The 18,008-nt window shown below is 43.0% G+C and overlaps 2 protein-coding genes across 11 annotated transcripts in view; one reads left to right on the forward strand and one right to left on the reverse strand.

Moving 5' to 3' along the window:
- The window catches only part of MAK (male germ cell associated kinase), a 71,667-nt gene extending 67,660 nt beyond the window's left edge, over positions 1-4,007 (forward strand). For all 7 annotated transcript variants that reach the window (XM_069958027.1, XM_069958025.1, XM_069958028.1 and 4 more), the window contains one exon: positions 206-4,007. In XM_069958027.1, coding sequence (XP_069814128.1) covers positions 206-360 — 155 coding nt within the window. In that variant the 3' untranslated portion in view covers positions 361-4,007. The remainder of the gene's footprint in view (positions 1-205) is intronic.
- Positions 4,008-7,992: 3,985 nt separating this feature from the next.
- Positions 7,993-15,850, reverse strand: TMEM14C (transmembrane protein 14C). 4 transcript variants are annotated; one of them, XM_069960178.1, is made up of 5 exons: positions 15,727-15,850; positions 15,191-15,267; positions 12,022-12,123; positions 10,553-10,640; positions 7,993-8,161 (listed from the first exon to the last, which is right to left on the reverse strand). In XM_069960178.1, the coding sequence occupies exons 2-5, from the start codon at positions 15,264-15,266 to the stop codon at positions 8,104-8,106; spliced, it is 324 nt and encodes a 107-aa protein (XP_069816279.1). In that variant the 5' UTR covers position 15,267; positions 15,727-15,850; the 3' UTR covers positions 7,993-8,103. The 4 variants fall into 4 exon arrangements, with proteins under 4 accessions (XP_069816279.1, XP_069816280.1, XP_069816281.1 ...); XM_069960179.1 differs by lacking the exon at positions 15,727-15,850 and adding an exon at positions 15,555-15,662; XM_069960180.1 differs by lacking the exon at positions 15,727-15,850 and adding an exon at positions 15,551-15,656.
- Positions 15,851-18,008: the final 2,158 nt, after the last annotated feature.

The raw sequence follows: 18,008 nt of genomic DNA on the forward strand, positions 1-18,008 counted from the left end.
TTTTTTTCCTAAAAAAAATAAAAACTCTTAAAAAGCAGGAAAGGCTAGATAAAGGCAGCTGAGCTTACCTAAACACACGCACAACACACAGCATGTGTTCCAGCCATTTCCTATTGTCATACAATCACATAAAATGTACTGAAAATTTAATTTAGGCACTGGCACATGGTTTTTATGTATATAATATATACTGTTTCTGTTTTAGATTATGACACATGGAAAACAAAAGCTGTGCGTTCTCAGTTCCCTGCTCCGGCTTATAAACCAGCAACGAAAAATGTAGTGTTAAACCGCCAACAGCCAATCCAGCCGATCAACGGACGAACAGACTGGGTTGCCAAATATGGAGGTCATCGCTAGAAGATTTAATGGACATATTTATTATTCATATAGGAGACTTTTGTGTATAAGATTCCATAATATACCTGCCAAAATGCCACAGAAGTAATGCATCATTAATGTCATAGGCGTTGTGTAAAAAAATGCAACACAGATGATGCATTGTTTTATGTTCTGATTTTGGTCTACATAAGTTCCTTCCTTCACGTGAATAATAATAACCCCCGTGCAAGACAGCAATCTGTTAAAAGCTTTCATCTTACCGTCCCCCCCAATAGGTATTTTACAGTTGAGTTTACGGTTTAAGCGAAGTTTTAGAGATGGCAGTCCCTTTATGGGAGTGTTCACATGTATGAATGCTGAAACATACAGAGCATCTTAACAGTCTAACTTTGTAAGGTTTGGTCCCCATACAGGGTCCAAAAACACATGCTATGGGATATGTTTTTATATAGTGTTAATAATTGTTTGATATTTACAGTAATACTTGTTACCTTATTGCAGAAAAATAGGTTCCAACAGTGTTTCTACAAAAGAAAACCCCACTTGAAGACCAAAGGCCAAAAAAAAACAGGCCAGGCATAGTGGAAACATTGATGATTTCTTTTTACAGTGCTGAAATATTCTATAGTGCACAACACTGTTGTACAGGAGAGGCTCACTGCATCACTCACACATGGTAGCCAAGTTTGATAGAATGCCAGCTAACCCATGCACCAGTTTACGCCAGTAGATTTTTAACTTTGTGAACAACCCACATAGTGTTTCTGGAATGTGGGAGAAAACCCTTAGGTTTTATTCATACAGAAAAAAGTTTTAATTTTAATGTAAATCTGTTTTCCCTTAGTCCTATATGCAGCACAACATATGGGGAAAATTAATAGACACCTATATAGGGTGTGTATTTTTAACGTTTATTCGCAGACTGACTAAAACATTATAGAAAGGGAGCCTTATGCTACAGATTTACATTAAAAAAAATCAAACTTCCCTTACCTCCCTGAGCAGAACAGCATGGGGATTTATTGTTAGGGAAGGACCTCCTGCAGAGATCCTAAAATTGTGAGAGATTTTCAGAAGAGACTACATTTACTTCAACTACCTGACCTGGCAAGCCTGGAGGGCTTTGTCAGGTAGAAGTATAAAGACACACGTGACCTGCAGGGGGTATCTGACCTCCCTAATGTATATTTCTATAAATAGCTTCAGCTTCACAAATCTGAACACTCTGCTCTTTTAATGTTACATTCGAAATAAGCTTGAAAAAGATAAGAATCCATGAAGTTCAACCTATAACCCTATTGTGGTAATCCAGAGGAAGACAAAAAACCCTTATGAGGCAGATGCCAATTACCCCATAGCAAGGAGAAAAATTCCTCCCTGTCTGCAAATATGGCATTCAGAACAAACCCTTGGATTAACATCCTATCACATGAAAGCTAGTCGCTTTAACTTGCAATAATTTTATCTTCAGAACAGACCCTTGTGGCACACTACTTGTAACCTGTGTCTGCTCAAAATACACCCTATTAACAACAACCCTCTGATATTTATCCTTCAGCCAATTAGGTCAGGACCTAATAGACAAAACGATTTTTCGTTTTCGATGATTAACAATAAACAATAGCAAATAGGCGTTTTTGGGAACAACCTGACATTGTTCACCAAAACACACAGAATGCTAGTCGTTAGTTACGATCGATACTAAGATTGTTACTCAGATCGTTTACTCCTTCTGATCACAGCAAAAAGAAGGAACATAGGGGGGAGATTTATCAAACTGGTTTAATGTAGAATCATCTCAGTTGCCCCTAGCAACCAATCAGATTCCACTTTTCATTCCTCACAGATTCTTTAAAAATTAAAAGGTGGACACCAGTTTCATAAATCTCCCCCAATGTGTACATACATGGAAGATTAGTGAATATTTAAAAGATGCAATCAATGACACACAAACAATGTTTCAATCATTGGCTGCGTATACATGGAACGATTATCATTAAAAAATTCGAAGAATATAATGATTTTTGGGGGCCCAATTTTCTCTAACTTCTCTATCAGCACTTTATGGGGAACTGTATTGAAGGCTTAGCTGAAGTCCAGATGGACAATATTTCCAGCGCCACCTTCATCCAGCACTTTTGTGACATAATCAGAGAAATCAATGAGATTAGTCTGACATGATCAACTCGCAGTAAAGTCATGCTGGTTTGGATCCATCAAATTGTTGATTCTCGCGTGATTTTTACTACTACAGATGTTAAGCTAACTGGCCTGTAGTTACTGGGCTCTTCTCTACTCCCCTTCTTGTGGATGGGTGTAATATTGGCCATTCTCCAGTCATTAGGGACATCTTCTGTTAGCAGGGACTGGTTATACAGATCTGTCAGGGGGGCAGCAATCACAGAATTGAGTACTATAAGAACAGTTGGGTGGACACCATCTGGACCCATCGCCTTATTTAACTTTAAACGGGCAAGTTCTTCTGAAACAATGGCCTCTAAAAACACTGGAGCTGAAGCCTTGCAACTGGAGGCAATGCTATGTCCAGCCATTCTGTGACTCTGAAGGCCTTCTTCAGAAAACACTGAGCAGAAATAGCTATTCAAATGGTCAATGATGTCATTTTCTCTGTTAATAGATATCTTGTCCCCATTACTTGAGTTAGTTATGCTGCAGTCCTTCTTCCTGTCACTTATATATCTGAAGGTTTTATTTTCCTAACACAAAACTCTGCACAGCAAAATCCTGTAATCCTGATATATTTTGCTTTTAGAGCAATCATTGCCTGTATGTACATTCCCTTTGAATTCCATGGCACTAGTGTAACAGGACACAGCACCTCATAGGGGTGAAGGTCATTTCTAAGTGTTTACCAAAAGTCACATTTGGCCCCATGGCAACACGGATAAGAGAATTGGCTCAAATGCAAAATGATGTTCTGTAAATTCAACAGGTCATCAGAAGGATATTCTTGTGCAACTCTTCATCTTCACTCCACTTGAAGCAACAAGTTCAGCTCGGGCAAAGATGGATGAGGAAGGACATAAAATGATATGCGTATTGATAGTCTTCATTTGCTGCTGCACAGTTTTTTTTCCAGAAGTCTGGCGTGTTATTGTAACCTGCACTTTGTTACACTCCCAGATATCTTGTTGTTTACCATGAACATATATTTTGTGTATTTAAATGTAGCACCATCTGTGTATTTGTACTGTGAATAAGCACACTTCTGCCTACAGGTCCATGTTTATTAGTTTACATTAATAAGTATTGTGCAAGCTCTGAAAATATTTACGCTAGCGTAAACCTGTTCCCGTCACCAGCTTTTTAATGCCTAAACTAAAGGCACTTTACAACAGGGCTTCCTGCTTGTCTCCCAGAAGCCTTATACTGTCATTTGTGCTTATTCGCTTTGCCCTGTGCGGGTTGTCCCTATTGGCAGTCAGGACTCACAGTCACAAGCTCTATTGTGCCTTTGGTTTAGGCACTAAAGAGCTGCTGACAGGTAATACCTTACATAGGGGCTGGGAAAACATGATGAATTGTTATCTTATAGTGCACCCTTGTGGTCATTCTGTAGAGTGCAACTCAAAACAGAACTCACATTTTTATTTTTACAGGAAAACCCATTTTTAAAGGGAATCTGTCACCCTGTGGCCCCAGGCAGCAACATACAGGGACATAAAGCTCATTATACTTACCACATCAGTCTCGGTCCCATCGCCGAATCTTATTCTCGTGCCCATTATGGTAATGAGCAAAGATGAGTCCAACGTCCATAGGAATCGACAGATGAGTCCAGCTTATTCATGAGGTCCTCTTCTCATTGCCGCCCATCCACGCCTCCTGGAACTTGATTGACGTCTTCAGTCTTCTCACGAATTCCGTGCAGGCGCCGTTGCGGAGGTCCCCCCACTTCTGCGCATGCGCGGTAAGTGAAGTTGTGGAGCGGCTTCAATTGTGAACTGCACATACGCCAAAAACGTCTGTCACGGCACCTGCGCGGGATGCGGCGAGAAGAAAGAAGACAAGGAGGAAGAAGACCGGCGTCAATCAACAGTCGGAGGCGTGGAGAAGGCTGGACTTCGGGCCCAGCGGCGCTCATTACCATAATGGGCGCGAGAAGAAGAATCAGTGATTTCTCCGGGTCAACAGCGGGATCCGGGATGGGACCGGGACCGATGTGGTAAGTATATTGAGCTTTATGTCCCTGTATGTCAGTTGCTGCCTGGGGCCACGGGGTGACAGGTTCCCTTTAATACCTTCATAGGCATTCTCAGGGGTTTTATGGGTTTTCAAATTTAGCCTAAAACTGCTTAATTACAGTCATTGCATCTTTGCAGTATACATTAGCCACTGCACCTGTCTCCCCCAACCTAACCACTGACTACATCAAGTAAATTCACATAAAGCAGATGTGTTGCCACAGTTTCAGCCATTGTGCCATTTGTGCTGGAAGAAAACATCCTTGGATAAATGGCATTGACCTTTCAGTTGCAGAACGTTTTGTAACATATCTACCATGTGATTTACTCTCTAGCTGCAATGGTGACATCACTGAGGAAAAAGGTCGGCCAAGTCTCCCTACAGTTTACAGACAAATCTCTGGGGGGTCCCATTAATTAATTTCAGGGGACCCTTTCAAAAGTTGGATTTTTAAAACTTGAAAAAACACATTGCTTGCATCTTATTTAATCAGTTTAATCCATATTAGTGTAGTCCAGACGTAATCTTCACTGATAAAGTGGAATATATGGGAACATCCCCAGTGTCATAATTTACTCCAGCTGCTTGGCTTAACCCTTCATTACCAACTGATTCTTATATGTACCTTGAGTAAATATATTTATTTAAACATATTTTAACATATTTTGGCTGTTTTCTTTTTATTTTTTTGCAACAGATGGCAAGTATTTATCTTAATACATTACAAAACAAAATAAGGTCATGTTTACACACCACATTACTGGCTGATACTAGCCATAAAACAGTGTTTTTAGGTTTAAAAATAAAATATGGTAATAATCTGAAGAGGTTATAGCCATTTACAAAAATTATTGCTTTTTTTTTTTTTTTTTTTTAAAGCTTCATAAAATGGTCAAGAAAATTGTGTTTAAACATATCCTTGCAAGGTTTTCAGAATTTACCCTTTAAATCAACGGTATTAGTTTATGGCTATGTTCACTTGGGGGGACTTGGAGAAAAAAAAAAAAAAAAAAGTAAAAATGTTTTTAAAAATACCCCCAAACCCCTCCCCCATTAAAAATTAAAATCACCCCCTATCCCATAGTATAAACACAACATATTAAAATAAACATATTAACTGTAGCGTGTGTAATTGTCCGATTAAAATATAACAATTGTCACCGCGAATGACGAAAACGGAAAAAAAAGTGCCAGGATTAACGATTTTTTGTTACATTATATAAAACAAAATTAATAAAAAGTGATCAAAAAGTCTGATCTACACAAATACAGTATTAATAAAAAACTAGAGATCATGGTGCAAAAAAAAATGACACCCAATACCATTATAAGCCCCAGTGTCATAATTTACTCCAGCTGCTTGGCTTAACCCTTCATTACCAACAGATTCTTATATGTACCTTGAGTAAATAAAAAAATAAAACAGTTTAAAATCACACCTATCCTACATCAGTATGCTAGAAGGGAAAATTGGAAATATATTTAACCATATCCCCACAGACTTGGATAACAGCACTGTTGACTGTGTTTTGTCTCCTATACACTTGCATGCGATTTTTTTGTGTTATAGAAAACGCCTGCTCATCACCCTTTTCTTTACCCCGGAAATTGTTTACAAACAATTTTTTCCCATTGAAATGTGGAAGATATTAAAAGGAATTATAATATATGTAAAAAAACATTCCATTTTTTTAATAGTCCTGCCTTTCTCCCTCCCTGCCAACCCCCCCCCTTTCTGCACACCAGCATTTTAATGCTTTTAGCTCTGATTATGTTAAATCAACGTCATCCACGTCATCACCCTGCGACGCAGCCTCGCCGAACCTCCAGCCACACGTCTAGGACCGCTACCTGGTCCAGCCATCCGGTGCCTCATCCCCCACATGTACTGTGTGGAAACCATCAACACACCCGGATTCGCTTCTCCAGGCAGGCGCAGCCCTGCCAGCACATCCACATCTACAGCCCCTGTTGATACCCATTATACAGACTCCTAGAGAAAGGTGCCTCCACCGAAACGTCGGATTATGTCTGTGTTTACCAATGTTACAAAATAAATGATGCACAAAAAGCACTTGCAATTGAATACTCAAGACTACTTTGTCCTTAATCTTCTATAAGGGAACCGGAGGATTACTATCTATACTAGATATACTCATTTCCACCTAGAATATATTACTGAGTGATACTCCTTCCTCCCACAAATGTTAAATCAACAGATTTATTTCCTCTCACTATTTTTCCATCTCTCTCTATCTTTCTATATATGTAAGTATGTGTTTTTTCCCCCACCTCAGTTATGTGTGGATTTCTTTCTATATGCTGGGGAAACGTTGGGCCTCTGCAAACTGAAAGTTGTGCCGTCAGTGGTGCTTGGGGGAAACGTTCTCTAGCACATAGATATAGTACATCAATATCAAAATAAGTATATTAAAAGTTTACATTAAAAGTATATAGATGTATAAAACAATTTTATTATTAAGGACCACAAGAGACATAAACTAGTAGATAAAGTCAGTCACAGTTGGGCAAGTGCTTTAAAGCAAAAAGTCTGGTGACCAATTCTCTATTGAAAAGACCTAAAAATAAAAAATACGACCATTACATGTGACATTAGTGTGTGAACCTTATTGCAAACCCAAGTGTAGAAAGGACATCAAGATATGAAAACATATACAGTGCCCCTGACAGTTTCCAGCTGTCATGTCTGCAAAGGGTTGCATTGAAGTTGGAAATGTGTCACATGCACTAGTTCTGTCTTGATCTCCTTTCTAAACTCGGATTTTAAGGAATTTACTAAAGTAAGAAGCTTTTTACTGGCTGAATACTACAGATGAGCTAACTGAATCTTGTACACACTATGTAATGTATACCAATATAGCCCAGAACTAATATAGATGTGGAAAATTAGATTACACCTAAGCATCGACTACACCATACAAAAAAAAAAAAAAAAGAGAATGCTGTGGGAGACCAAGAAAATGATGATTTAGGGTACAAACCCACACACCATATGCGCAGCAGATACGCAACAAATACGCAGCAGATTTGATGGTGCAGATTTGATGCTGTGTTCAGTTATTTAGATCTAATCTGCTGCGTATCGCAGCAGTAAATACGCTGCGTATACGGTGTGTGGGTTTATACCCTTAAAATCAGTAAGGATCACCTGATTTGAAGCTCTGAACCCCCCCCCCCCCCTCCCCAAAAAAAAATAAATAAATAAATAAATAAAATGTCCCACAATAACAAAGCTTCATTAAAAAGGAAGAACTTTTTTTGGCTTTAAGGAAGCTATAAAGAAAAATCTGGGTTATTAAATATCTTAAAAAATGCCTTTCCTGTGATAATACCATATGCCAGCGTAGGTTTCGCCTGCACTGAACATTTCCATCAGATACAGCACAATTATTGTAACTTACACTTGTACAAATGACAGTTCACTTTATCACTTTGTAATGTGTTTTACTTAGAAAATTTATTATCTTTACATTACACGTCACATGTACTGTACCAGACACTGAATGCATACAAAGGTTTGGTGATTGGTTTACATCAAGGGTCATGAGGCTTCTGTAACATCTTGAGTCCCAGTCTTCCAAGCATTAATAGGCTGTATAAAAACACATACATTAAGCTAAACATTGCAGCTGTTGTTGGTATGTATGTATCAGCTATAGTCCAATATTTACATATTAGCAACCTGCATACATTCTAATATCCTATATAGATCTATTAAACAAATTGCAGGAGTTGTCACAACCTGGTAACGTGCCTTTATAACTTATTACAGAAGTGACAAAGTGGTGCACCACTCCACAGCTGCTTCTGTAAATGCATGGCTACATAACAGGGACAAAATTTTGAATTTTTTTTTGTCAAAACTACGAAAAATTATAGGGTAATATCATTCCTGTGCGTTCCTAGTTTACTCTTGTCATAGGCAGAAAATATAGATCCTCATCGCATCAATGGCCACATCCCTACCTACTCTGAGCAGTGATTGGCTGCAGCAGTGATGTGGGTATGGTGGGGAGGAACCACAGAAACTACACTGGAAGCAGCAGAGGGGTTAAGCTGGCGAGTATAGCTTATTTTCTATGTTAACTTGGAAAACCCATTTGAAGTGTCACGGTCATTAAAACTTTCAAAATCTAAATCAAAAGTAGATGTGATATAAAGCAAGTTTGCAGTTTACATTCATTATTTTTTAGTTATCATGGAAAACACGGCACTTCCTGTTTTCTGACTCATTTTTTTTTAAAAAAGGAAACGGTCAGAAAACAGAAAGTCCTCTGTATCCTAGTTCATCTGAGCGCTCAGAGAGAGAAGGCAGTCACGTGACTGATGGACACATTGAGCTGTGACTCTCTGTACTGGCCGGAACTCCTGTGTTTAGTCTGTTTTTTCATCCAGCACAAGTCAGAAAACCTGCCTTCAGGAGACTGGACCTGGATTTCTGGTAAGTTCAGCTTTGCTTTACAGCATGATAACAACAAAAGAAATAATGACTGTATATTGCAAAGTTCCTTTATATCTACTGTTGATTTACATTCTAAAAGTTATAACGACAGTGACACTTTAAAGGGGTAGTTCACCCCAAATTTTTTTCTTTCAAATCAACTACTGCCAAGAAGTGCCAGAGATTTGTAATTTACTTCTATTAAAAAATCTCAAGCCTTCCAGTACTTATCAGCTGCTGTATGCCCAACATGAAGTTGTATTATTTCTAGTCTGGAGAGCAGGAGAGGTTTTCTATGGGGATTTGCTCCTGCTTTGGACAGTTCCTGACATGGACAGAGGTGGCAGCAGAGAGCAATGTGTCAGACTGGAAAGAAAACACCACTTCCTGCAGGACATACAGCAGCTGATAAGCACTGGAAGACTTAAGATTTTTTAATAGAAGTGAATTACAAATCCCTGGCACTTCATGGCACCAGTTGATTTGAAAGAATTTTTTTTTGGGTGGACTACCCCTTTAAGTAAAAGGGTAGAATAAACTGGTCACCAAGTACATACACGTTATATACTAAATAATACAATTCATAATAGATAAGTAACATGTTTAAAGCGCCAAATGCAGCAGGGTGTGGTAGTCCAGCACAAAAACAGCTTGTTGGATTGTGATAGTAACACAGTATAGATAAGCAGAAGCCGGCTTCATTTACTCCTATCAAGTTAGAAAAAACCCGACTCACACTTTCCAGATTACAAAAATGTCCATAAAGTTAAATAGACCAACATCTACTTTGCTAGTACACTTCAATGGATGACAGATGCCATCGTACGGAATCCATCACAAACATCTGTTATATGGATTGTTCAGCAGTTTTTAGCTGTTAGGGGACTTATTGTTAAAAAAAGAGCTCATAAGAACAGCCCCTTACATGACACGGACACTTAAACATAGTGGGGGAGATTTATGAAAAGGCGTAAATATACACCTGGTGTAAACTGCCCACAGCAACCAATCACAGCCCCTCTTTTATTCTACCAGAGCTGAAAGCTGAGCTGTGATTGGTTGCTGTGGGCAGTTTACACCAGGTGTATATTTACACCTTTTCATTAATCTCCCCCTGTGCCTCTATGGTGTTAAGATTTAGCTTGTTAGCCTAAAAGGATTTTTCTGGAACTAAAATACTGATGGTCTACCCTTAGAATAGCCAACATAAGAACAGTGGTGCACAGATCTCCAACACCCCCACCAGGCCGCACTTCAGCAAGCATTGGTTCCCTTTTATTGTTTGCCAAAAACATCTCTGTCCCCTCATGGCTGTACCTAGTACTAAAGGTCAGTCCCATTTACCTGAATACATTCAGCTGTAGTACCAGGCATTTATGGCTACATGTAATAGACTGCAAGGATCTGTACACCAGTGCCCTAGGCATATGGTCTGGATGTCTTCCGGTCATTCAGACTGGACTTGTGTAAAGAGTTTATTTACATGGATTTACATGTCCTCGCTTACATCAAACCATACTAAGCCAGCAGGGCTGTACTCACCTGGCACCAGCAATTAATCCAGCGGGCATGAACTTTCCAGAGTTGTAGAATCGGTATCCCATCACTCCTGCCAATGTTCCTGAGGCAACTTAAATATATGTAGATAGAAGAGGGGTGGATTACATTAAGCATGTACATTCCAATAGGCATTGCCGTGTTCACTCTTATCTCACCCAACTATACTGCAATGGATTTTAGTACTAAATTGAAATGCCATGAGAGGCTCCGAACAGACTATATTACACAGCGCTGAGATATACAAAACACATAAGCATATACATAACACAATACAACTATAACCAATGATGTAACTATGCTTGAAAACCACTACTTGTTTATCCTGCAGATAAGAGTCCAATAAAGTTAATAATAATACAGCACTCTGTTTCTTCCCTGAACCGAAAGTTAATAATATATCTTCAGAGACAGAAGTTCAACCAAATTTTATCTGTATAAAAATCTGACCAATACTGCAAATATATAAGAGCTTTCCTCGTTGATGCTGCCATCAAAGTGTCAGTCCAGCCTTAAGATCAAAAGAATCATGACTGACCATCTGTCGGCAAAGGATATACAACCTAAGCAGAATAACCCCTCCTCAACAGACAGCGCCTAGTGATAAGGTAATAGCAGTGGGTAAACACAGGCAGCCACTGCACAAAGCAGAGGACCATGCCCTTTACTTCCTAGGCCAATACCCATCATGCCCTGACAGCCTGCATGAAGGGAGCTGGAGTTCTGCAACAGCTGGTAAACCATAGCATAGGGAACAATGCTCTAGGAACTAAACTTGTGCACATATATAACCCAGGAGGTATATGCCATGTACGGCTTTAAAAAGTACCTGTCATGCAAAATAACTTTTGACATGTTATCAGACATGTCAAAAGTTATTAATCACGGCGGGTCTCACTGCAGAGACCCTATGTGATCAGCAGATATAGCTGGGAAAAGAGCGCAGCAACCGTACCATCCACTCCCTGGCTAACCACTAATTCCAACAATGTAGTCTCATAGACATTCATTGTCAGAGTTTGCTGTTACAAAGATATGGCCAGGGAGTGGTTCGCAATGCTGCCACACACTCCCTGGCAGTGAGACCCGCTGTGAGCAATAACTTTTGACATGCCTGAGGACATATCAAAGGTAACTTTTCAGGACAGGTACTCTTTAATGTTTTATTGTACAGCCTAATCTATGATCAGTGCCTTGGGGCTACACGAATGAAATGTATTTGGGGGGTATAGGGTATATGACTTATAAACAAAGAAAATTTAGTCCATTGAGGCTCCTAGCAAGGGAGACAACATGTCCAGCCCAGGGACCCCTCTGTGATGGTATATGCACAAGTAAGACATCTGAAAAGGCTTGCTGTGGAAGGATTGTTTCCCTTTTTGCTCCTGTATAACCATGCTAGTGTAAAAACATTTTATAATTTGAGACTAAAACATATTTTTTAAGGTACTTACTCAGTGAAAGTAAGACATTCCTTGAGTCTTGTGACATCTGATAGGCCCCTAGGCCAGCCAAACTTCCAAAAAAAAGACCGGCAGCAAGAGATGGCACACTACCTGAGGAAAGCAGAAAAAAAACCACTCAGATATTTACTTATTACATGGTGAATGAGCAGCAAGGATCTAAGTTGTTTGCACAGGGATCCTGATCCCTTAAAGAGGACGGGGTGACAGGCTCCCGACCCCCCTATACTCACCTAATCCCGCCGGGTCCCGCTTCTGGAGATGGTCGGGTCACAGAGATATCGGCGTCCGAAGCCCGGCGCGTGCGCTCCTCAGATGAGTCCAACGCTCATAGAGAATGACGGAGCGCTGGACTCTCCTGTCATTCTCTATGAGTGTTGGACTCATCTGAGGAGCGCACGCGCCGGGCTTCGGACGCCGATATCTCTGTGACCCGACCATCTCCAGAAGCGGGACCCTGCGGGATTAGGTGAGTATAGGGGGCTCTAACGGCGGTCGGGAGCCTGTCACCCCGGCACGGGGGGTGACAGGTTCCCTTTAAGCTTACATGTAATTTAAAGTGTCACTGTCGTGAATTTTTTTTTTGCAGAAATCAATAGTCCAGGCGATTTTAAGAAACTTTGTAATTGGGTTTATTATCCGAAAAATGCATTTTTATCATAAAAAAAGCAGTTTGAAGCTCTCCCCCCTGTCTTCATTGTTCTCCTATGGAGAGAGCTAAAGAAAAGACCAAAACAGGACAACAAAGAGTTAATCTACAAATCCCTCAGGGGATATCTCCTGTGACAGTCGCCAGTGACCTGTCTGAGCTCGGATTACAGCTGTCACCCAGCTCCGTGCCTGTAATCCTCTGTTATCTGCTTTCTGCTGCCGGCTAACTCCCTCCTTCCTCCTCCCCCCTCCCCTCTCCCTAGAACAGACAGGGGACGTCTCCTGCAACAAGTCACAATTTTCAGATTTTTCAGAGTGGATGAAAAAGAGGAAGGAGGGGGGGACCTGGGAAAAGGCTTTTTACATGCAGATAATGGCAGATTTGGCTAATAAACCCAATTACAAAGTTTCTTAAAATCGCCTGGACTATTGATTTCTGCAAAAAAAAAAAAAAATACGACAGTGACTCTTTAAGTAATAACTGCAGCTTTCTACTAGATCATAAAGTAATTGTAGGGTTAATACTTGTACAACAAAAAATTGGGAACCTACACTAGTACCTCCAATTGTCTGACTTCCATGTAACTAGATGGCCAACACTGCTAGTTAGGCATTCGACCAGATAGTAGTACAACATAAATGATGGGGCTGGGTTCACTCACCGTAAGACAGCGGCCGTGTCACAGAACAGCCGGTGTCAGTGGAGTTTATCTCGGCTGGTACTGCAGCACTGACTTTTCTGGTGAATTGGGATGCGGGCGCATCTATGTGCGCCCGCATCCCAATTCTCCATCGCACACAATGGAGAGAGCAGTCAAAGCTGCACTCTCCACTGTGTGAACTGGCAGTTCTGTGCAGCCGCTATTCAGTGAATAGTGGCCGCACAAAACTGACCTGTCAGTTTTCGCTGCAACCGCTAGTTTTTGAATTAATCATAGCAAAGATGCTTGATTACAAAAGATTTTTCATGCCAGTCAAGATTACTTTGCCACTGAGGACTGCCCACACGCCTACAACAAATTTGTAATGTTGTTTTTCGGGGACTATGAGAGAAGCTGACAGCTATCAATGACATGTTTGGAAACAGTGCCTGGGGTTTTATAACAATGTATGTGGGTGTGCAGCTGACAATGATGGAAGTTAAAGTGACTGTACCACCAGGCCCAGGCTGAAGCACTGGAGGTGTCCGACCCACCCTTAGTGGGAGGAAACCCCTGCCCCTCTATCATAGGGTTCCATGGATTCTAATTGAGTCACGTCATGGAGGGGCTGGGGTTTCTTCCCACTAAGGGTGGGTCGGCCGCCTCCAGTGCTTCAGCCTGGGCCTGGTGGTACAGTCACTTTAAGGACACTCTCAGACGCGCCATTGTTCCCTCTTTAGAATCGGTACCTAGACATCACTCTTTCAACAGTGACCACATGCCACCTGCAGTTCCCAGCATATCGCAAGTGCTAGTGGCCGGACACAGTCAGTACTGCCATATGCAAGATCACCCTAACAGAAACAAAGTACAAGTGCCAATCTAGTAGATAGGCACAGGTAGTCTATTGAAGGCTGCGTTCACACAGTATATTTATGCGGCAATTTTTCCAATACAACAGCAAAAATGGTGCTATTTTACAGCAATTCTCCAGATCATGGTAAAACAATGCATCACCACCAACAACTTGTGGAAAGTGGAAACCTCACAATTATTCATTTTCAACAGGTTTTGCCAGCTTCCAACCAGTCATTACAGTGAGCCGAGTTCCTCTTTCTGTATACACTGGTGTCACACACCATACCCATATGGTGCCTGTAAGTTGTCCAGCTAAGCAGAACTTTCTGCAGGACTTGCTGGTTTATCATGCTATTGTGACCGCAGCGGACGGAATAACGGAATACAGCGAGAAATATAAACTCACTAAGGGGGGTTAGTAACATGGCTCAGTCGTCGGCCGGTCAATAACCAGCTTAGGTGTATAATGATGTTAAAGAGGACCTGTCACCCCCCGTGCCGGGGTGACAGGCTCCTGACCCCCTGCTAGATCCCCCTATATTCACCTAATCGCACCGGGTCCAGCTTCCTGAGTCGGTCGGGTCACGGAGATATCAGCTCCCGAAGCCCGGCGCGTGAGCACACAGCAGAGTCCGACGCTCATAGAGAATGAATGGGGAGTCCGATGCTCCGTCATTCTCTATGGGCATCGGACTCTCCTGTCAGCGCGTGCGCCAGACTTCGGGAGCTGAAATCTTCGTGACTCGACCGCATCAGGAAGCGGGACCCGGCGCGATTAGGTAAGTATAGGGCGCTCTAATGGGGGGTCGGGAGCCTGTCACCCCGGCACGGGGGGTGACAGGTATCCTTTAAATTGTCAGGTATGTAAAATTTCTGGTAAAGGAAAACTTTAAGGGTTTATTTCCAACTTTTGTCTGGTGACTAGAGAGTTAATAGCTGATCCTGTGTCAATGGCACAAGCAAGGTTTCCATACTTCTAAACCCAAGGCAATATACACTGGGGAACGTACCTGCTTTTACATAGCCGATGACCCCTCCTGAGGCGACCAGGGCCGCATAGCCAAAGCCAAACCACTCCACGCCCATCCTGCAATAGAAGACATCATTAGAAGTAAGCAGGGCTATGGGATTGTAGGGTCTCACACACAACTCACACACAACTCCCTATTCCACTAATGGGATGTGTCAGATTCTAGTAGGAGCGCCCCCCATCCCTCCAGGACTAGTCAGTGACTATACTGCTCACCCCACTGGCTGCCTGTTATTAGAGGAGCATTCCCAGCAGGATAACCGTCCCATATCACAGGAGCTCCCCTATAAAGGATACAGCACTGGTCGCCGTATAATGTTACATGTATAGAGAGCTCTACCTGCCTTGTGTAGAGTGCTGATGGTAACCGCAGCCTCACGTGCTAATGTGTGTGCCGTCCTGTGTGCATAGAGCTGCGGCTGTCTCTCCTTCCCGGCTGCTGTCAGGGCCCGGTCAGGTGACCAATGGGCGGGGCGGTCAGGAGGTGGGGGGGGAGGGGTGACCAGGAGAAGTTACCTGTAAAGTTATTGAAGAGGCAGAACCGCGTATTGGAGGCTCCGGTACACCGGGATCCGCACGGAGGACAGAGCAAAGCCAGCGGCCTCTAGAACTGGGGGCGGCGGCTCCTGGTCACGTGATCTCTGTCAGGCGCACGTGTGGTCTGTAAGGACCCGCCCCACAGGCAGAGCGAAGCGGGGAGCCCGGATCTCCTGTAGGGACCACGGGGGAGATCCAGGAACAGCCGCGCCCTACCTAGCAGCATTAGTGATCAGTCCTCGGAAAGATGAAAGCTGTAGAGCACTGTATCTCTTCACGCGTTATGATAGACCCTTCCCAGAGGATGTCCCATTGTCACGGTCTGCTACACCTGGGGCTGCCGGTGAGAAGCACAATGCTGACATGGTCCCATCCTGGACTCACCTGTAGCTGTGTCCACAACTCCATGCTGAATAACAAGCAGGGCAGGGGCCTAGCTAGGATTTATGGGGCCCTATAGCAAAAAAACTGTACGGGGCCCATCAATCCTGTAGGTCCCCACCCCCCATAGACAACTCTTAGACACACACAATGACGCACATATACACACAGAGGCACCATTTACATATATACAGATACACCACTGACATACACACATTTACACTGGAATGTGATGACACTAGTGATAACATATACACCATGAATAGATCATATACAGGGAAAGAACCAGAAATAATATGTCCAGCATTTTCTTTTAGTGGTGGGTTCTTTTATTAGAGCCCAGCATTAGGAGAAACTGCTGCAGAACATCTTTGGGAGCAAACCTGTCAATCACTTGAGACACTGCTGACAGACACACACACACACAATGTTACAGACACTAGGGCTGTGAGGTCAGTAAGCTGCAGCTCCGACTCTTGCATCATTTCAGGTCCGACTCCTGCTCCTTTATAAATGGCCAGTCATATACCAGGGGAGTTATTTATCACACTGGCTCAGCAGCTTCTCCCTAATGTCCTACATGATCCTGGGGCGACTTCTGAGTGAATAAAGGAATACTGTATATAAAGCAGATTCTCCTCTGTGTGCAGTGGATGCAGCCAGTCTCCAGCTTCCATGTCCTGAACTACTCACAACTAGACTAGATGGAGCAGATGGTCTTTTCCTGCTGACAGTCTTCTATGTTTCTAACTAAATATTCACCATACTTAAAGGGGTTGTCCGGCGATAAAAAATTATTCACAGAATAACACACATTACAAAGTTATACAACTTTGTAATGTATGTTATGTCTGTGAATGGCCCCCTTCCCCGTGTTTCCCCCCACCCACGCTAGACCCGGAAGTGTGGTGCATTATACTCACCGCATGTCGTGTCGTCTACGGTCTCCGATCGTCAGCAGTGACGTCTTCTTCGGGAGCTTGGCGGATCTTCCCGAGTGCCGGCCACCCTCTGCAGCGTCATCCGAAGCTCAGCCGCGATTGGCTGAGCATAACTGTGCTCAGCCAATCGCGGCTGAGCGGCTGATGACGCGGCCACGTCATCAGCTGCTCAGCCGCGATTGGCTGAGCACAGTTATGCTCAGCCAATCGCGGCTGAGCTTCGGATGACGCTGCAGAGGGCGGCCGGCACTCGGGAAGATCCGCCAAGCTCCCGAAGAAGACGTCACTGCTGACGATCGGAGACCGTGGTCGGCACGCGACAGGTAATGTATAGCGCACCACACTTCCGGGTACACGGGTGGGGGTGGTGGGACACGGGGAAGGGGGCCATTCACAGACATAACATACATTACAAAGTTGTATAACTTTGTAATGTGTGTTATTCTGTGAATAATTTTTTATCGCCGGACAACCCCTTTAAAGAAACACTGCTAACAATGCCAGATCCCTGATATAGAGGTCAGCCATAGAGATATACAGGGGGTCACACAGTGATATAGGTCACTGTGGGGGCAAGCAATAGCACGCACGCGCGCACACACACAGCTTGCTGCAGCCATAGCGGACACCACACACAAACTCAGCTTGCTGCAGCCATAGCACACATACACACAGCCTGCTGCAGCTATAGCACACATACACACAGCTTGCTACAGCCATAGCGCCCCCCCCCACACACACACATTAGGCTTGCTGCGGCCATAGCACACATACACACAACCTGCTGCAGCCATAGTGCACACACACAGCTTGCTGCAGCCATAGCGCACACCACACACACACACACTCAGCTTGCTGCGGCCATAGCACACGCACGCACACACAGCTTGCTGCAGCCATAGCGCACCCCCCCCCCACACACACACACACACTCGGCCT

Source organism: Dendropsophus ebraccatus, chromosome 2 (assembly GCF_027789765.1).
Source record: "Dendropsophus ebraccatus isolate aDenEbr1 chromosome 2, aDenEbr1.pat, whole genome shotgun sequence".
NCBI classification, from domain to species: Eukaryota; Metazoa; Chordata; class Amphibia; order Anura; family Hylidae; genus Dendropsophus; species Dendropsophus ebraccatus.